Here is a 22040-nt window from a genome sequence, read left to right on the forward strand (position 1 = left end):
GGGCACTGACTGCAGGAGAGTAGGGAGGGACTAATTCTCGGCCGGACTGTGCCCGTCGCTGATTGGTCGCGGCAGCCAGGACAAGTAGCTGGCGAGACCAATCAGCGACGTGGGATTTCCGGGACAGACAGACGGAAGTGACCCTTAGACAATTATATATATAGATGCTTCAGTGGATTTTTTCATTTAAACTGGGTGCCTCATACAATTGGTATTGCTCCACTAATTTTGGTTAATTTTTTTGTGCCCCTCTTTTTTCTTGTTAATTAATAAAGAGTTCAAAATATGCAAACTGAGCCTTAAACTAAGGCCCGGATCACACACATATGCGAGATACGGCCGAGTCTCGCAGGTGAAATCCCTCCTCTGGCACCGGCACTTGGGAGCGGAGCATGCAGCTCCATGTATTGCTGTACGGCTGCACACTCCGCTCTGGAGTGCCAGCGCCAGAGCTCGGTTTTCACCTGCGAGACTCGGCCGTATCTCGCGTATGTGTGATCCCAGCCTAACTGGGTGTATGCTACCTAACTTCTCTGTGGGAGTTTGCTTTTTCTCCTCTGTAACGCAGGCCAATCACAATACTGCTGCTTCATAGAGGGCCCACAGTGAAGGTCACAGCTACAGCTTGGCACAGCATATTTCCTTGAGACAAGATTTGTCTCACGTGACCACTCGGAAAACTCTGCAGTAGCTGCATTTATTCCAGAGGGAACTTTTGTATGCATCCCTTTGGCTCCTGATACAAATGATCTGTATATACTTACTTTGATGTACGTATTTTATAATTTTGTTTTTTTTTGTGGTTGATACTAGTCTTCTTGATATCTTTATCACTATACAGATAAAACTTGACAAAGGCCCAAATAGACCTAAACATTGGAATATTTCTACAACTTAAAAACAAACTACCTCATTTATGATTATTGTCTTTTGTGTGCCGAAAAATATTTTCCATTATTTAGTGATATTTTTCTTCTGGGCACCAATTTTGCTAAAACTGTGAGCTGACATATCCTACTATTATGCCAAGTCTATGTTCTTCTCCACGTCTACCTGCTCCACCTCCTCTTCCTGATCTAGTTCTTCCAAATCATGTAATATGGACTTTTAGGGTTCCAATCAACACAACGCATGCAACTCTGACCAGGTGCAAGTTGGTGTCCTTTCCTCCAGCTTTGGTGCTTATGTACTCCATTACGCCCTCTGTTTATTCCCTGCTAATTCACTTGACAGAGTTTGAAAGCAAAGCCAAATGTGACTTGCACTACTACTGTCGAAATGGTGCTGCCAGTACTACTAGTGGTTTCTATCAGTGATATTATGTTTTTGTTTTTTTTCTCCCATGCCATATGTGAGTATAGAATACATTTTTGACAAAAGTATAACCTTTCATTTGTTTCTAAACTTTGCTAGCCAACTTAAATTAACTTTTTGGTTGAAAATTCTCTCCCCTTTGACAAAAAAAAAAGCTTAACCCTAAATAAAGAGGTGGCTACCTAAGTACATGCAAGGAAAGTAATATGCGGCAACAGTCATCAGTATTGCTGTGGCGTCTACAATTGTTAAATGTGATTAAACAGTTGCAAAACTTTAACTTTTTTTTTTTTTTTAAAGCAATAACGGTTAACCAAAATGAAAAGTTAATGATACGTAAAATGCTAGGTAACAAAGTTGCTCTTGTAGGTGCACAACCTATACCAAATATGTGGCAACAACAGCAGAATGATCATGGTGTATAGAGTATCTAGAGTAGAAAGGTATTCCAAAAATAAAGAGACCTTTTATATTAAAGTTAAAGACAAAAATAGCCCCATGCCTTTACACAATCAGATGGTGCTAGAAAATGTAGGTAGAATCACTTGCCACAAGCAGACACGTGCATCTGGCCCTTGTACTAAGGTGGCATGTATACATGTCTTTTGTTAGACTAATTGGGGCAATCAGAGACAGCTCAACAAATTATTTTAAGAAATGTAAGCACGTTAGTGTTTAAGTTTCAGGATTATGTCGTTTTTTTCTCTTTAATAAAAAAAAAGTCCATGTGCTTTTCCCAAATAGGATTGGACAAGGAAACTAGGTAGAATCACATCCCAATAGAAAGCACATGTACCTGCTGTATTCATGTGCGCATGTACGTCTCAAATATTGGAGCAGTAAAACCTCTCAAAAAAATATTTTAAACAATGTGCACACTTTGGTAGGTAAACACTTTTGCTTTAATTTCAGAATTTGAGAGATTTCTCTTTTCAAGGGTAGGTTCACACAACAGTATAAAAAAATCGTTCAGAGTTGCATCCAGAAAAGTGGAACGATTTTTTTCTTGCTTGTCATCCGTGTGTAGTCCTCATGCAATAAGTTTTTTTTACAGCAGCAGCTATTAATGATTTACAAAATGGCAATGTATCCATATAAATTGAAAGTTAAGCTCTGGCTCGGTATGCCATCTGATTATTTTTCTCACACCCATAGACTTGAATGTATGAGTCTCATACAATTTTTGGAGGTAAATCATGCATGCTATGTTTTTTTCCCATGCAGATTCAGTCAGTGAAAAAAGTCATTCCTCTGCACTGACCCATTGAATAACATTTGTCCGAGTGCGATCTTTTTTTTTAATGCATTGTATTTGGACCAAAAGTACAGCCGCGGGCATGAGCACTAAAAAAGATGGCGGATCTCAAAGCACAGGGATCACACATTCATTTAGATTGAGTTGCAATATCTGCAATGTGTGGTTTATTAATGCCCTAGATTGCTCTCACTGAGGGAAAAAATTGCAGCTATTAAGGTGCTTTTGCTGCTGCATATCACAGATGTATTAATTTCTAGTCACACACTGAGTGGTGATGATAAGACCGTTACAAGAGATCGCTGTATGTCACTTGATTCTTGGATTTATATTCACAGATTGAAATTATCTCTCCATGTGCAATCTGGTGTATCACCACTGAAGTAGTACATCAGAATCACATTAGGCCTTTATCCCCAGGGCTGCCACTGGGAATTTCAGGGCCCCATACTGGCAATATTTTTGGGCACATTTTAGACTCCGCCCAGGCTCCACCTCAGCTCCGCCTCCACCACTCAAACCTTCCACAGTTCCACCTCCCACTCCTGGAAAAAGCTTTTGTTTTGGCCAAAAGATATTTTAAGCCGCTACCATGACAAGGTAGACTCTTTTGGCAGGGCTGTACTCTACTCTAACCTTAAAAAAATCAAATATCCAATATTCTTTTTAAGTATATTTTTTTATTTTTCTTTACGGGAATGTGTCACATACATTTTTTAAAATGACCAATAATACCACATACAAGGGAAAAATACCATCACATCATGGCCGGACCACATATCACCACCACATAGTGACTGAATAATACCACATACAAAGAACAGTTACCACCACACCATGACCAAATCACATATTACTACCCCATAGTGACCGAATAATACCACAAACAAGAAATAAGTCCCACCACAAAATGACCACATAACATATTACCACCACATAGTGACCAAATGCAGCCATCGCAGGTATCGTTTACACTCCCCTGATGAGTCCGTAAGAGGATGAAACGCGTCAGGAGACGCCATATAGGCCCATCACCTATTCCCCTTTAATCTGAAGCAGTATAGCACAATATCTTCAGGAAACAGGTGAGATCAGTGGCGCTGCTATCATGAGGCAAGTTGAATACTTTGCCTCAAGCGGCGGAACATTCCTAAAGACAGGAGGTGGCAGAGCGGCAGTCAGAAGTTAGAACACGTGGTGCCGACTCTCCCTGCAATCCCTGCTCTGACACTTACTGACAGTGCAGACAGAGTCACAAACAAGCTAATGTGCGGCGTGCCTGGCAGGTGACTGTTACCACCTGGCCCAGACTGAGGTACAGAGGTGGTGCCCTGTCTCCTGACCTGCTGGCTGCTGTGCTGGGAGTCGGACACACACATTGCTGGGATTCGGAGCAGTAACCGGCAGCAGTAAGTGTAAGTAACTATAAAAAAACATCATTCGCCACCCACCCCCCCATCCCCCACATGCTGCTGCACAGCTCTGTCACAGTTTACAGCCTCCCTCCATCAGATTGTCAGACTCAGAAGTAGATTCAAGGAGCAAGTGCCTCGTGTCAATGCAGAGACTTGATTAACTGAATTTCTTAAAGCAGTGGATGGAAAGAGTTTAATTACAAGGGGCAGTCATGTACAGAGCAGAGCTGCGTTTGTACGAGGTGTACGGAGCGGAGCCACGTGTGTACGAGGTGTACGGAGCGGAGCCGCGTGTGTACGAGGTGTACGGAGTAGAGCCATGTGTGTACGAGGTGTACGGAGCGGAGCCAAGTGTGTACGAGGTGTACGGAGTGGAGCCGGGCGTGTGCGAGCTGTATGGAGCGGAGCCGTGTGTGTATGAGGTGTATAGAGCAGAGCCGGGTGTGTATGAGGTGTACGGAGCAGAGCCGTGTGTGTAAGGTGTACGGAGCGCAGCCAAGTGTGTAGGAGTAACTATGTGCCTTGCAGCGCTGGAGTCCTGGGTTCAAATCCCACTAAGGACAACATCTGCAAGGAGTTTGTATGTTCTCCCCATGTTTGCGTGGCTTTCCTCCGGGTTCTCCGGTTTCCTCCCACATTCCAAAGACATACTGATAGGGAATTTAGATTGTGAGCCCCATTGGGGACAGCGATGATAATGTGTGCAAAACTGTAAAGCGCTGTGGAATATGTTAGCGTTATATAAAAATAAAGATTATTATTAAGATTATTATTATGTGTAGCCATTATATGGTAAGCAGTATCATGTACGGCCAATATACAGTATGGAGCATCATGTGTGGCCATTATACTGTATGGAGCACTATATGGTACCCAAAATTCTGTGTGGAGCAATATATGGGGCTCATTATACTGTATGGAGCAATATATGGGGCATGTTATTCTGTATGGAGCACTGTGCGGTGCCCACAATACTGTATAGAGGACTATGTGATGCCCATAATACTGTATGGAGCAATATATGGTGCTCATTATACTGTATAGAGCAATATATGGGGCATGTTATTCTGTATGGAGCACTATGCGGTGCCCACAATACTGTATGGAGGACTATGTGGTGCCCATAACTGTATGGAGCCATATATGGGGCTCATTATACTGTATGGAGCAATATATAGGGCATATTATTCTGTATGGAGCGCTACGTGGTGCCCATAATACTGTATGGAGCAATATATGGGGCTCATTATACTGTATGGAGCAATATATGGGGCATGTTATTCTGTATGGAGTGCTGTGCGGTGCCCACAATACTGTATGGAGGACTATGTGGTGCCAATAATACTGTATGGAGCAATATATGGGGCTCATTATTCTGTATGAAGCACTGTAATGCCCAGAATACTGTATGGAGGACTATACTGTCTGATTTATGACCTATTGTAGAATGTACAATAGTTATCACTCATGTAATGTATGGGGGACTGTATATGAGATGGGAACCCTATAGGGGGGCTGTACTGTATATGTGTTTGGGGGGGCGCCGTTTTGAAGTTCGCCTCAGGCAGCAGTGTGGCTAGGTTCACCCCTGTGTGAGATCTAACCATACTTATGATATCAGAAGACTGTGACTTAAGCTATGGAGGGAAGGAAGGTATTTGACCATATCCATGCTACCTAAAGGCATATACATTATGCGGTCACATGTCTATCATAAATAATCTAAAAATGGTATTTGACACATATTAAGGTACAAGATCTACCTACTGAAAATAGATGAAGGGCGGGATTAATGGCCCGCAATGACAGTAGGAGATATGGTAAGACACATTTTCATTTTTTGGGGGCCTCATATTTTACTTGCTGCATATATTTTCATGCTGATATACAATAGTGTACCGTACTTGCTTATGTAATCATGAGGACATTGATTGGGACAATATGTGCCTGATCATAAACAGCAAAAAGAATGATATGGGACAAAAGCGATATTTATGCATAGTGCCCATTAAGTGCTGGTGATCATAATAAAATCAGCACATTATTAAGCATTCCCGTTTTTCTTGGCAAGTTGTGGCTTTAAAAAGGCTGAGCACTGCAGGTGGCCTTTGTTGATCATTAATTCTCTCAAAGTTTAAGAAAGAGACCAATTTGCAGAAATCAGCCTTTTTTTGGTACACCCATGAGTTAGGTCCTTATATATGCCTGCATTGTTTATCAGCTACCTTTTATACCTTCCCCTTTTGTGTCTTGTAGTTGTCATTTCTGTTTTTTCACTTAGGTGGGTTCAGTGTGGCACTTTGTTTGTTTGCTTTATTTTGGAGATAATAAAAGTTAAGTTTTAGGTCCATTGCTGCTTATTAATACTCTTTTTAGGTTTATTTTTTTATTTTTCTTTAAGGGAATGTGTCACATACATTTTTTAAAATGACCAATAATACCACATACAAGGGAAAAATACCTTCACATCATGGCCGGACCACATATCACCACCACATAGTGACTGAATAATACCACATACAAAGAACAATTGCCGCCACACCATGACCAAATCACATATTACTACCCCATAGTGACCGAATAATACCACAAACAAGAAATAAGTACCACCACAAAATGACCACATAACATATTACCACCACATAGTGACCAAATGCTACAATACTGATCATTAACAAAAAAACACAATACTAATATTACCAACATTAGCTGTGGACCTCTGATGGGCTATTAACTACTGCCATGCAGGAAGTCCGTGAATTCTTGCATGGCAATAGATTTTAACTGAATGTGTGTCCGAGGTCGCACGTTGAATTAATTAACCAGCTGAAACCTACCCCTGGGGAATAATGAGCAGAAGCAAAAGGAGGGTGGGCCTGGTCTGGGTCCCACTTCCTTGCTTCTGCTCACCAGGCCCTATAAGCCAGTAAGGGCAGTAATGCGCTGATGGCAGCCCTGTCTATCCCTGTCCTGTGTGCTCTGAGTGCTCCTATGCCTACACAATACAGTCATAAAATGGTGTTCTTTGACCGACCCCTATGTTTTACATCGACTGTGATAGCTTCCCTCGATTGGCTGTGCTAGACCCTCTGATCAGATTGATGCAATGCATTATGGAGAAGCTTGTGCTGCCACGCCAGATTCCATTAGTTGCTCACTGAGTGTGCAACATATGTGAAATGGTGTTGGGCCTTTTCTTTCAATTGTGAACCACGAATCTTATTGCAGATTGTTTGAATTTGCATGACACCATGGATTTCCGGAAATTTGACTTCAATTTGATCTTCTGTAGATGGATCTGCTCATCTTTACATGTGATGACTGCAGAGTGAGAACACGTTGAGCCAGGCTGCAGCACTGACCTTCTCTTAGGGCGGTTGCTTTTTTACTTCTATGATGCAGACTTGTTTTGAATGCCCATCATTATAGAGGAGAAAAAGCAATTACCCACAGAGACGTTCTGTGGTATATGCCTAGTTGGTTGAATGGAAAATATCCATAATGGGTGCTCTTATTACCAGGGAATATAACTCTGGAACCTATTTGCACAAAAAAAACCAAATACAACTAAAGTTGCCCAGTTCCTGCTATACATACTGTTTTTCTCTTCATGTATTGGTCAACCATGCTGAAACCCCATCTGTTAGGGGTCTTCATTCTATGATCATATTTTTTACGTCAATGGGAATCTATTGTGTCTATGTGTAGGTATCCACCATAAAATGTATTGCCCATATTATGTTCTGACTAACATCATATTATCTGCTAAATCAACAGTAATGCTGCAGTTTCTCCTCCAATAACAGTTCACTTCTCTTTGTTATTCTGCTTTTCTTCTTGGAGAGTGATGATACTTGGGGGGTGTACTAAAAGAATACGAAACTTTTTTCATTAGTTAATATACTGATTTATTTTATTCCTATAGTACATAGGCAAGTACGGTAGTTTCTATAGAATATATCTTTAGCAGGCAATACCATGACAAAAAGTAGACCCAACAAGTTATGCTAAATAAAATCACTAATCCAACTTAGTTAAAGAAAAACAAAGGCTACCAGTAAAATCCAAAATACATTGTTCTGTTTATTGACATTTCTGCTACCCATCAAAGGAAATTTCTTTTACCATCATGTTAGTTGTTTTTGGACCTCTGTGCAGTGTATCAATGTTCAGCATTTCATCCGCGATGAAACCCTGGTCATTAAAGAAATGTATTGGTTCCAAAACATGCACACATTAAGAGGCCACCCATAACACTTGCTGAGCGGTGAAACATGTTATTACAGTAAGGGATACACTACTTTGTTGTATTGTTTTCTCATGTAGGTATTTTGTGATATGGATACCACTGGAGGAGGATGGACTGTCATTCAGCATCGCAGAGACGGATCAGAGGATTTTCATCGGAATTGGAAAGAATACAAAGAAGTAAGGAGAGAACATTAAACCTGTTTTAATCTTTTCCCGGAGTCGATATGATATATTTTCTGTAACTTTCTCATTGTTTGCACAACTATGTAAATTATAAACTGCAATGATAATTGCAATTTACAATATTTTGTGAAATTATTTTATCCGTCATTAAAGGTTTCAGAAAATATTATAATCAATCAGTTGTTTTATGCACAGAAATTATATATAACGGGTGATTTCTGCTAGGCCTAAGCTCCCAGGACCCATCTCCACTCTCTGTCTCTTAAGGTACCGTCACACTAAACGATATCGCCAGCGATCCGTGACGTTGCAGCGTCCTGGATAGCGATATCGTTGTGTTTGACACGCAGCAGCGATCAGGATCCTGCTGTGATATCGCTGGTCGTTGATTAAAGTTCAGAACTTTATTTGGTCGTCAGATCGGCGTGTATCGTTGTGTTTGACAGCAAAAGCAACGATACCAGCGATGTTTTACAATGGTAACAAGGGTAAATATCGGGTTACTAAGCGCAGGGCCGCGCTTAGTAACCCGATGTTTACCCTGGTTACCAGTGTAAAATGTAAAAAAACAAACAGTACATACTCAACTTCGCGTCCCCCGCCGTCCGCTTCCTGCACTGACTGAGCGCCGGCCGTAAAGTGAAAGCACAGCACATCGGTGACGTCACCGCTCTGCTGTTAGGGCCGGCACTCAGTCAGTGCAGGAAGCGGACGCAGGGGGACGCGTAGGTGAGTATGTAGTGTTTGTTTTTTTTACGTTTACGCTGGTAACCAGGGTAAACATCGGGTTACTAAGCGCGGCCCTGAGCTTAGCAACCCGATGTTTACCCTGGTTACCCAGGGACCTCGGCATCATTGGTCGCTGGAGAGCGGTCTGTGTGACAGCTCTCCAGCGACCAAACAGCGACGCTGCAGCGATCGGCATCGTTGTCTGTATCGCTGCAGCGTCGCTTAGTGTGACGGTACCTTAAGTCACTTCTGCTACGGATCTCGCTATCTCTTTACTTTGGTCTCCTCTCACTTATGGGCACCCCACCTTAGATATTTAGGTCCACTTGCTATGCCATGCCCTATCTGACTCTCAGACAGGAAAATTGTCACTTTCCCTGAAACTCTTACTATCCATATTGTCAGACTACACAAAATATCAGTACTGATAACGCCTTTAACACACATTACAAGTCACACTATACATCACAGTTCACATGGCATAACATAACATTTTACAATGATAAAATTGTTTCTTCAAGAGGAAAATGTGGGCAGCATGTCCATATCCTTACAAGTGTGAAAGAATAAAGCAGGGGTTAGACAGCACCACCTAAAAAATGAAGGTGATACCTGACAGTCCGATAAAAGTGTAACTCCCTGCTGTATCCGAAGCAGAAGACAAGCCCACTCATAAGGAGAAGAGAGAAGTCTTCTCTGTGAAACTCGGAGGGATGTGTGAAAGCCACAGCAAAATAATTGAGATGGCTGCATGGAGAAAAGTGTGCGTTACCAGGAGTGAATGTCTACTGCCAAAAAGAAAGACAACTGCCGAAAATTGAGGGTTGCGCAAAGCGAAACTTGAGAAGGCCTTGAATTAGATATAGATCCTGTGAACAAAAAGTGCTCTGCTGCAAGGCGGCCAAGGATGGGGTAAGAAGGAAGCTTGCTGTGGTAGAGAGATAACAGCAGAGGAGTTGAAAGCAAGTGGCACTTCGGGAAGTCCAGAATGAAGTGTGAAATGGAGGAGTGCTGGAAAGGTCTCCTGCGTCTGTGCATGGTTCAAAGTGTCATTTCAAGAACTGTCTCAGGAGCTCAACCTATTGAATACGGCAGACTCATAACTATTTGTTATTGGGTAGGTGGTGTCAGCCATACATCACAATATATTTTGTATTCTGTCAGCCTATAGTACAGTAGACTGTTGTGAATTCTGTTCTTGGGCTCCCTCCGGTGGTTGTAAGTAGCACTTTTGTGAATTCTGCTCTTGGGCTCCCTCCTGTGGTTTTGAGTGGTATAGCTGCTTCTTGGATTTAGCATCAGCAGCTGCTTCCACTGATCGTCTTTCTGGCTCGGCTATTTTAGTCTGGCCTTATTCCTCAATCAATGCCAGTTGTCAATTGTTCCTGCTTGGAGATACTGCTCTTTTGGATTTCCCTGACACTCTGACCAGTTCTGCAAAGATAAGTCCTTGCTTGTCCTTTTGCTGTCCACTTGTTGTGGACTTTATTGTTCAGCACATTCTAAGTTTTGCTCATTTGTCCAGCTTATCAGTATGGATCTATTCAGCTAAGCTGGAAGCTCTGGGCTGCAGATTTTGCCCTCCACACCTTTAGTCAGGTGTGGAGATTTTTGCATATCTCTGCGGTGGACTTTTTCTAGTTTTTATTACTGACCGCACAGTGTTCTTTCCTGTACTATCTATCTAGCTAGAAGTGGCCTCCTTTGCTAAATCTTGTTTCATACTACGTATGTCATTTCCCTCTCCACTCACAGTCAATATTTGTGGGGGGGCTGTCCTATCCTTTGGGGATTTTCTCTGAGGCAAGATAGCTTTCCTATTTCTACCTTTAGGGGTAGCTAGTTCTCCGGCTGTGACGAGGTGTCCAGGGAGTGACAGGAACATCCCACGGCTACTGCTAGTGTTGTGTTAAGATCAGGAACTGCGGTCTGTATAGTTACCACCTGCTCAGAGCTAGTCGCATGTCGCTCCTAAATTACCAGTCCATAACAGTACAACTGGCCAAAAATGAGTTGAATGCATCTCAAAAGAAGGAAAAGAAAAAGAGTTCTGAGCCATTTTTTTTTTCTCTGCAGCCTGTTTTGTCTTTTTCCTTCCTCTTAATCTCTGGGTGGTTCAGGATTTGGGTGCGGACATGGATGTTCAGGGTTTGTTTTCTCATGTGGATCAGCTTGCTGCAAGAGTGCAGATTATCCAAGATTATGTTGTTCAGACTCCAGCCTTAGAGCCTAGAATTCCCACTCCAGATTTGTTTTACGGGGATAGATCTAAGTTTTTGAACTTTAAAAATAACTGCAAATTGTTTTTTGCTCTGAAACCCCGTTCCTCTGGTGACCCCATTCAGCAAGTTAAAATAGTTATTTCTCTGCTGCGTAGTGACCCTCAGGACTGGGCATTTTCCCTTGAGTCAGGGGATCCTGCATTGCTTAATGTAGATGCATTTTTTCAATCGCTTGGATTATTGTATGACGAACCTAACTCTGTGGATCATGCGGAAAAAACCTTGTTGGCCCTGTGTCAGGGTCAGGAAGCGGCAGAATTATACTGCCAGAAATTTAGAAAATGGTCTGTGCTCACTAAGTGGAATGAGGACGCTCTGGCAGCAATTTTCAGAAAGGGTCTTTCTAAAGCCCTTAAAGATGTTATGGTGGGGTTCCCCACGCCTGTTGGTTTGAGCGAATCTATGTCTCTGGCCATTCAGATTGATCGGTGCCTGCGCGAGCGCAAAGTGGTGCACCATATGGCAGCATCCTCTGAACAGAGTCCTGAGCCTATGCAATGTGATGGGATTCTGACTAGAGTGGAACAGAGGGGATACAGACGTCAGAATGGGCTGTGTTTTTACTGTGGTGATTGTGCTCATACTATTTCTGATTGCCCTAAGCGTATTAAGAGGGTTGCTAGATCTGTTACCATCAGTACTGTACAGCCTAAGTTTCTCCTGTCTGTGACCCTGATTTGCTCATTGTCATCTTTTTCTGTCATGGCATTTGTGGATTCAGGCGCTGCCCTGAACTTAATGGACTTAGACTTCGCCAGGCGCTGTGGTTTTTCTTTGCAGCCTTTGCAGAGCCCTATTCCTTTGAGGGGTATTGATGCTACACCGTTGGCCAAGAATAAACCTCAGTATTGGACTCAGCTGACTATGTGCATGGCTCCAGCACATCAGGAAGATTGTCATTTTCTGGTGTTGCATAATTTACATGATTTTGTTGTACTGGGTTTTCCATGGTTACAAGTACACAATCCAGTGTTGGATTGGAAATCGATGTCTGTGACTAGTTGGGGTTGTCAAGGGGTACATAGTGACGTTCCTTTAATGTCAATTTCCTCTTCCCCCTCTTCTGATGTTCCTGAATTTTTGTCAGATTTCCAGGATGTATTCGATGAGCCCAAGTCCAGTTCCCTTCCTCCACATAGGGACTGTGATTGTGCTATTGACTTGGTTCCTGGCTGTAAGTTCCCTAAGGGCCGACTCTTCAATCTGTCTGTGCCAGAACATGCCGCCATGCGGAGCTATGTGAAGGAGTCTTTAGAGAAGGGGCATATCCGGCCGTCTTCGTCACCATTGGGAGCGGGATTCTTTTTTGTTGCCAAGAAGGATGGCTCCTTGAGACCCTGTATTGATTATCGCCTTCTTAATAAAATCACGGTCAAATTCCAATACCCTTTACCTTTGCTCTCTGATTTGTTTGCTCGGATTAAGGGGGCTAGTTGGTTTACCAATATTGACCTTCGAGGGGCATATAATCTTGTCCGTATTAAACAGGGTGACGAATGGAAAACTGCATTTAATACGCCCGAAGGCCATTTTTAATACCTGGTGATGCCTTTCGGGCTTTCTAATGCTCCTTCTGTGTTCCAGTCCTTCATGCATGATATTTTCCGCAATTATCTTGATAAATTCTTGATTGTGTATTTGGATGATATTTTGATTTTTTCCAATGATTGGGAGTCTCATGTGAAGCAGGTCAGGATGGTATTCCAGATCCTTCGTGATAATGCTCTATTTGTGAAGGGGTCTAAGTGCCTATTTGGAGTTCAGAAGGTCTCTTTTTTGGGGTTTATTTTTTCTCCTTCGTCTATAGAAATGGATCCTGTTAAGGTCCAAGCCATTCATGACTGGATTCAACCCACATCTGTGAAGAGCCTTCAAAAATTTTTGGGCTTTGCTAATTTTTATCGCCGTTTCATTGCCAACTTCTCTAGTGTGGTTAAGCCACTGACCGATTTGACAAAGAAAGGCGCTGATGTGACAAATTGGTCCTCTAAGGCTGTTGAGGCCTTTCAGGAGCTTAAGCGTCGATTTACTTCTGCCCCTGTCTTGTGTCAGCCAGATGTGTCTCTTCCTTTTCAGGTTGAGGTTGACGCTTCTGAGATTGGGGCAGGGGCCATTTTGTCACAGAGGAATTCTGATGGTTCCTTGATGAAACCATGTGCCTTCTTTTCCCGAAAGTTTTCGCCTGCGGAACGCAATTATGATGTCGGCAATCGGGAGTTGTTGGCTATGAAGTGGGCATTTGAGGAGTGGCGACATTGGCTTGAGGGAGCCAAGCACCGCGTTGTGGTCTTGACCGATCATAAGAATCTGATTTACCTCGAGTCGGCCAAGCGGCTGAACCCTAGACAGGCTTGATGGTCCCTGTTTTTCTCCCGTTTCGATTTTGTGGTCTCATATCTTCCGGGATCTAAGAATGTTAAAGCGGATGCTCTCTCTAGGAGTTTTTTGCCTGATTCTCCTGGAGTTCTTGAGCCGGTTGGCATTCTTAGGGAAGGGGTGATTCTTTCTGCCATCTCTCCTGATTTACGGCGAGTGCTTCAGGAATTTCAGGCTGATAAACCTGACCGCTGTCCTGTGGGGAAGCTGTTTGTTCCTGATAGATGGACAAGTAAGGTAATTTCTGAGGTCCATTGTTCGGTTTTGGCCGGTCATCCTGGGATTTTTGGTACCAGAGATTTGGTTGCTAGGTCCTTTTGGTGGCCTTCCTTGTCACGGGATGTGCGTTCTTTTGTGCAGTCCTGTGGGACCTGTGCCCGGGCTAAGCCTTGCTGTTCCCGCGCTAGTGGGTTGCTTTTGCCTTTGCCCGTCCCTGAGAGGCCCTGAACGCATATTTCCATGGATTTTATTTCGGATCTTCCTGTGTCCCAGAGGATGTCTGTTGTCTGGGTGGTTTGTGACCGGTTCTCTAAAATGGTCCATGTGGTACCTTTTCCTAAATTGCCTTCCTCCTCTGATTTGGTTCCATTATTTTTTCAGCATGTGGTTCGCTTACATGGCATTCCGGAGAATATTGTGTCTGACAGAGGTTCCCAATTTGTTTCCAGGTTTTGTGCTAAGATGGGCATTAATTTGTCTTTTTCTTTGGCGTTCCATCCTCAGACAAATGGCCAAACTGAGCGAACGAATCAAACCTTGGAAACCTATTTGAGATGCTTTGTGTCTGCTGATCAGGATGATTGGGTGGCTTTCTTGCCGTTGGCCGAGTTTGCCCTTAAGAATCGGGCCAGTTCGGCTACTTTGGTTTCGCCTTTTTTTTGTAATTTTGGTTTCCATCCTCGTTATTCTTCAGGGCAGGTTGAGCCTTTTGATTGTCCTGGTGTAGATTCTGTGATGGACAGGTTACAGCAGATTTGGACTCATGTGGTAGACAATTTGACGTTGTCTCAGGAAAAGGCTCAGCGTTTTGCTAACCGCCGTCGGTGTGTTGGTCCTCGGCTTTGTGTGGGGGATTTAGTCTGATTATCTTCCCGTCATGTTCCTATGAAGGTTTCTTCCCCTAAGTTCAAGCCTCGGTTTATTGGTCCCTATAAGATTTCTGAGATTATCAATCCAGTGTCTTTTCGTTTGGCCCTTCCAGCCTCTTTTGCCATCCACAATGTTTTCCATAGATCTTTGTTGCGGAGATATGTGGTACCTGTTGTTCCCTCTGTTGATCCTCCTGCCCCGGTGTTGGTTGAGGGGGAGTTGGAATATGTGGTTGAAAAAATTTTGGATTCTCGTTTTTCGAGGCGGAGGCTTCAGTATCTTGTCAAGTGGAAGGGTTATGGCCAGGAGGGTAATTCTTGGGTGGTTGCCTCCGATGTCCATGCCGCCGATTTGGTTCGTGCTTTTCACTTGGCTCATCCTGATCAGCCTGGGGGCTCTGGTGAGGGTTTGGTGACCCCTCCTCAAGGGGGGTACTGTTGTGAATTCCGTTCTTGGGCTCCCTCCGGTGGTTGTAAGTAGCACTTTTGTGAATTCTGCTCTTGGGCTCCCTCCTGTGGTTTTGAGTGGTATAGCTGCTTCTTGGATTTAGCATCAGCAGCTGCTTCCACTGATCGTCTTTCTGGCTCGGCTATTTTAGTCTGGCCTTATTCCTCAATCAATGCCAGTTGTCAATTGTTCCTGCTTGGAGATACTGCTCTTTTGGATTTCCCTGACACTCTGACCAGTTCTGCAAAGATAAGTCCTTGCTTGTCCTTTTGCTGTCCACTTGTGGACTTTATTGTTCAGCACATTCTAAGTTTTGCTCATTTGTCCAGCTTATCAGTATGGATCTATTCAGCTAAGCTGGAAGCTCTGGGCTGCAGATTTTGCCCTCCACACCTTTAGTCAGGTGTGGAGATTTTTGCATATCTCTGCGGTGGACTTTTTCTAGTTTTTATTACTGACCGCACAGTGTTCTTTCCTGTACTATCTTTCTAGTTAGAAATGGCCTCCTTTGCTAAATCTTGTTTCATACTACGTATGTTATTTCCCTCTCCACTCACAGTCAATATTTGTGGGGGGGCTGTCCTATCCTTTGGGGATTTTCTCTGAGGCAAGATAGCTTTCCTATTTCTACCTTTAGGGGTAGCTAGTTCTCCGGCTGTGACGAGGTGTCCAGGGAGTGACAGGAACATCCCACGGCTACTGCTAGTGTTGTGTTAAGATCAGGAACTGCGGTCTGTATAGTTACCACCTGCTCAGAGCTAGTCGCATGTCGCTCCTAAATTACCAGTCCATAACAGTAGACCTGTCACCGCAATATGTTGCCATCATATCATGGTAACAGATGTGCTTTGAATCACACAATTGTTAGAGGAACCCATACTATGATAAAGGATCTTTATGCATCGAGCATGCACTAAGTAAATCTTTTTTTATTCTTTGCAAGCCTTTTCGTATAACATCTGTGATTATTATCATAAGATGTACATATCACTACAGCGATGTTTGCTTAATATTCACCTTAAAATAGAAATCATTTACGATGTACGTTGCCGACAGCTGGATCTGTAGTACTTTAGTGAACAGAGTTGCACATACCACTTTCCCATATTTGCAATAAATGGGGTCACCGGAGATTAACTGGTTCATCGAGCACATAGTAATGTGTCTGCACATAGCTATGTTGTTCTCATTTCCATGGCTACTAAGACATTTTTTTACATTTGCCCATTAATTTAAACTAGTAAAATATTCAACTTTGGCAAGTTTTGAGCAGTTTAAACATTTCCGACAAAACCAAGCTGTGTCCAAATTTCTTTAGCTTTGCACACATGTCAGAATTAATGATAGGAAGCAGAATGCAGAACAAGCACATGTTACAGTCTGGTGACTAATATCTGCATAATCCTAGACTTGGAGATTTGAGTTATTTAGACACTGTATTTGTGCAAGTTTTACCGAAATGTGAAAATCTAATAGAGGAGCTATAATAAAATGGTTAAGTGAATATTATTTATTATTATTGCGCCATTTATTCCATTTATGGCGCTTTACATGTGAGGAGGGGTATACATAATAAAAACAAGTACATAATCGTGAACAATATAAGTTACCAACTGGTACAGGAGGAGAGAGGACCCTGCCCACGAGGGCTCACAATCTACAAGGGATCGGTGAGGATACAGTAGGCGAGGGTAGAGCTGGTCGTGCAGTGGTTTGCTGGATCGGTGGTTACTGCAGGTTGTAGGCTTGTTGGAAGAGGTGGGTCTTCAGGTTCCTTTTGAAGGTTGCAAAGGTAGGCGAGTGTCTGATATGTTCGAGATTTCCAGAGTAGGGGTGATGTATTATAATAAAAAAATGATGCTTTCATTTCTTTATTTGTCTGAAAATAGATTTAAAAGGAATCTGTCACGAAGTTTGTGCTATGCCGTCTGAGAGCAGCATGATGTAGTGACAGAGACCCTGATTCCAGCAACGTATCACTTATTATGCTGCTTGCTGCAGTTTGGCTAAAATCACTAATTTCTCTGCTGCAGATCTACCAGTTTGCTGAGCTCTGTATAACCCCCCACACAATACTGATTAACGGCTCTCTGTACACTGTGCATAGGCAGAAAGCTAACAATCAGTGTTGGAGACTGGGTTATACGAAGCGCACCATTATGGAGGACTACATTGCATGGGAGCCCATTCCGTTTTTTTTATTAATTCTTTATTTTACACAGCAGGAGACAATGATGAGAGTAGCCTTCAGCAGACGGCCGGCACATGGGAACAGCAAGAACTGCACCGCTTCTTCCCAGGCGCCAGTATGTGTCACGCTGATGACATACGGATGTCATCTGTGTGTCATCAGTGTGCAGTACGTATTTTGCCTGTGTTGCGCAAAATAACCTGACATTTGCGCACCACCATTGAGTACAATGGGTGTGCGTGTATCCGTATTTGCAGAAGCATAATGTACCCCATAGTCCATACAGCATAATGCACCCCATAGAAAATGCAGCATAATGCATCCCATGGTCCATACAGCTTTATGCACCCCACAGCCCATACAGCATAAAATCAGGTTTCAGAAGAATAATTTTTTTATATTTTTGGCATCATATTCGTATGCAACCTTATTTTTTCAGGGGCATCATTTTGGGGTAAATATACTGTACCTCATTAACAAACTTTTATTAATGCACTATGAGGAGGAATATAGACAAAATAGCAATTGTACTAGAGTATTTTTGTGTTTCAAATTTTATGCTACTCACAGTGTTACACCAGTACAGTATTCTGTAAATCAGTACAGTATTGGTGAAACCAAATTTACTCTATATGGTTTAATTTATTGTTTATTTTATTTATACAATAAATATACTTTTTAAACTATCTAATTTTTTTGTGTCAACATATTTTGAGAGCCATAAGTTTCACAATTTTGTATTTTTTTTCCAGGGTTTTGGGTCACCCACTGGTGAATACTGGTTGGGTAATGAATTTATTCATCAATTAACATCTCAATGTTCATATACGCTGAGGATTCAACTACAGGATTGGGATGGGAATGAAGCTTACTCCTTATATGATGTCTTCTCTTTGGATAGTGAGGGAAATAATTACAGGTGAGTCATTCATATCATATGTCGGTGCAGGCAGGATTTATTGTAAAATATGGTTGGATCATTGTAATCAGTATAACGCCGCTGACCTGACACTGTCTGTAGGTTACTGTGCACAATCCTGCTGACAGGTTCCCTTTAACCACACAAGTAAGGCTACTTTCACACTAGCGTCGGGCTCGGTCCGTCGCAGTGCATTGGGCCGAGGTTACCGACGCTAGCGTTGTATATGTCGCACAACGGGGGCAGCGGATGCATTTTTCCAGCGCATCCACTGCCCCATTGTGAGGTGCGGGGAGGTGGGGGCGGAGTTCCGGCCGCACATGCGCGGTCGGAAATGGCGGTCCGTCGGCACAAAAAAACGTTACATGTAGCGTTTTTTTGTGCCGACAGTCCGCCAAAGCACGACGCATCTGTCGCACGACGGATGCGACGTGTGGCAATCCGTCACAATGCGTCACCAATGCTAATCAATGGTGAAAAAACGCATCCTGCAAACACTTTTGCAGGATGCGTTTTTGCTCCAAAACGACGCATTGTGACGGAGGACAAAAAACGCTAGTGTGAAAGTAGCCTAAGGCTCTCAGTTCTCTGCTTTGCATTGTTGCATTACGTGTTGCTTTGTAACATCTGATATTGTTCTTCTTTACCCTCTGATTTATAACATTGTATCTATGTAAATAAAACAGCTAAGTAATATAATTTTTTCTGCTATTGAGACCTCATACTACACTGTTATGTAGTCTTTCTGGGAATATATTGCATATGCATCCGCTAACAATATAGCAGCATATATATGACATTTAGATAAAATATACAATATGTGTAAATACGTTGCATTAAAAAAAAAGTATGTTTAAAGGGATTTTCTGATTTGAAAAAAGGGTTTCTTGACATTTTAAGAGCCAGATCAATGGTAGTCTGGCATATATAACATGATGTCAAAAATGAAGATGTGTCAGCTGACAGGTTCCCTTTAAATACGGTACAGACATAAGAGTTAATAACAAGGAGGGAGTGGCCATGCAAATTGAGTTATCTATACTGTAACTCTCCAGTTGTGTCAATCAGCTGATTGTTTGAAATAAGTTCCCATGGTGACACAGACCCTTTAAATCTGCAATTGTAATGCCCACCTAATGGGTCAGCTTTAGTAAGTGCCCAGAAATAACCTGGTTCTGATACATTGTACTGCAGTAAGCTAAGCACATGTAGAATACACATGATGCCACACATCTTAGTAAGTTTCCCATTTAGTTTTACATTGTGACACATAAGTGAGTACCTGGTCACATTGGGCAGATGATGGAAGCCTCATCTCATGGCAAAACAGGACATGTTTGTGTATGGATTGGAAATCGGCCTGTTTTGAGGGGTTTTTTTTCTTCTTGTGTGAAGCAAACAATACTGTAGAAAAACAAATGGAAATGTCCCGCTATTTGGATTGGCTCAGCACATCTGTACAGGGCAGGATCTGACAGACTTTGTAGACAACACTGAATGCTTTGATGCTGCAAGCGCAGAGGAAGAAAACCTGCAAAGGTCCTCCAGCCCAAATATTATCACAGGAGGGAGAGAGCTAGAACCAATCAGTTGCCATCAGACCATGTTATAGTATGTTAGTCTGAATCTGAGCAGAATCACAGACCGTTCGTTTGCTTTTTCATAAATTATCCCTATGAATATAACCACTGGCCACAGAGATCCATACACCAATCTCCATTTTCCCTGTGACACAAGGTCATACCAGATAGGAAGCTGGATAGGAAAGCTATTTCGGGTAAAACTGCACGGATGCTGATAAAAATATCTCTTTGAAGATTGACATGAGGTGCAGATCATAAAATCTGCAGCGTGTCGATTATTTGCAATTAATTTGTCTTGCATCTCTACCTTTTCAATGCTATGGTTGAAACATGTGGCAAGTCTGCAGCAAATTCCTGAAAAATATGCTGCAGATTTTCCTGTAGATAAGCTGCAGAAAAATACGCAGCACGTAACTGTAGGCTGCAAGTGAAGTCACATGTTGCAGATTTCTCTGTAAGGGCTCCTTTTCACTTGTGTGAAATACGGCCGAGTCTCGCAGGTTAAAACCCGGCTCTGCCGCCTGCACTCCAGAGCGGAGCGTGCGGCCGCACAGCAATACATGGAGCTGCACGCTCCGCTCTGGAGTGGCGGCGGTAGAGCCGGGTTTTAACCTGCGAGACTCGGCCATATTGACTATGAGACTATGTCCAAATGCAGCATTATTGCAGAGTTTTTTTCTGCAGGCAAAAGCTGCTCTCTTGGTAGCAAAAACGCTGCGTCCAAAACACCCGTTTTTCAGTGTTGTCGCTGCGTTTTTCAGGATTACATGTGTTCTTTCTCTATAGTACATGTTTAATAAAGGGGCTACTGAGTGGTATCCAGATAGGGACTAAGGGTATGTGTCCACGTTCAGGATTGCATCAGGATTTGGTCAGGATTTTTCATCAGTATTTGTAAGCCAAAACCAGGAGTGGGTGATAAATGCAGAAGTGGAGCATATGTTTCTATTATACTTTTCCTCTAATTGTTCCACTCCTGGTTTTGGCTTACAAAAACTGATGATGATGAAAAATCCTGACCCAATCCTGATGCAATCCTGAACGTGGACACATACCCTATCACTTATGTAAGTGAAATGATATAGGGGGATATGGGCAGCAATGCTCATTAAGGCACCTTTTGCACTGGGCACTTTATTTAATATTTTGCTATTAGCATTTACATGAATTTGCTCCTATGATAATAATTTATTTAGCACTATGCACTTTGAGTATTATTTAAAGAGCAATTTTGCATATAGCAGTGCTACAGGATATTTTGATATTCCTTTCCCTATAGTCCTTGTTTATCTGGTTTACCCTCAGCAATCTTTGTGAAATTTCCTTGTCTTGTTTTATTTAATATTTATGTCAAATAAATTGTGGTTTTAAATAGTATATTAATTTGCCTTTGCCTTTTTTTCCCCTGCATCAAACATGTTGGATATGAGAAATAAGAATTGATAGGGTGCTGATTTCTATAAAGGCTGAAGTTTTAATATTCATTAACGAAAAAAACAAGCATATTCATGACACTTTTGAAATCTCATAGTTTTTGCATCTACTGTAAAAAGCTTTTAATTTGCATAAAATAACACTCAATAAAACGCTGCAAAAAAACAATGTGTGAACATAGCCTTTCTGTGACTGAAAAGAAGTTCCATTCTACTGGATCAGCAGAGTAGATACCGGCGGGGGTTGGGTAGAGGGTGTGGCCACACAGGTCCCGCGCTTTGAGGGGCCAACCCAGAGCTTTGCTACTTTTAACTGTATCAGCATGCACTGAGCACTGAAACAGTTAAACTCTCCAGCAGAGCAGGGAGATACGATCTCTCTGCACTGCCTCTACGGGGCCCAGTGCCAGCGCCAGGCCCCCCGCTCGTCATCCCAACTTCAACTGTGTCAGCATCCTAGATGCCACTAGAGTTGAAAGCAATGATGAAGGAGGGACCGTCAGCTGACACTTCCTCCTGCATCATTCTTCTTTGCGTCTAACGTCTTAGTGAAGCAGGTGCAATGGTGTCACT

At 42.6% G+C, this 22040-nt stretch overlaps 1 protein-coding gene across 1 annotated transcript in view; it reads left to right on the forward strand.

Annotated features, from left to right (window-relative positions):
- LOC143815979 (angiopoietin-2-like) overlaps nt 1–22040 on the forward strand; it is a 154243-nt gene that overhangs the window by 115746 nt on the left and 16457 nt on the right. Inside the window, exons 6-7 of the mRNA XM_077295832.1 lie at nt 8311–8412; nt 18285–18451. Of these exons, the coding sequence (XP_077151947.1) occupies nt 8311–8412; nt 18285–18451 (269 nt within the window). The remainder of the gene's footprint in view (nt 1–8310; nt 8413–18284; nt 18452–22040) is intronic.

This window comes from Ranitomeya variabilis, chromosome 3, assembly GCF_051348905.1.
Source record: "Ranitomeya variabilis isolate aRanVar5 chromosome 3, aRanVar5.hap1, whole genome shotgun sequence".
Lineage (NCBI taxonomy): Eukaryota > Metazoa > Chordata > Amphibia > Anura > Dendrobatidae > Ranitomeya > Ranitomeya variabilis.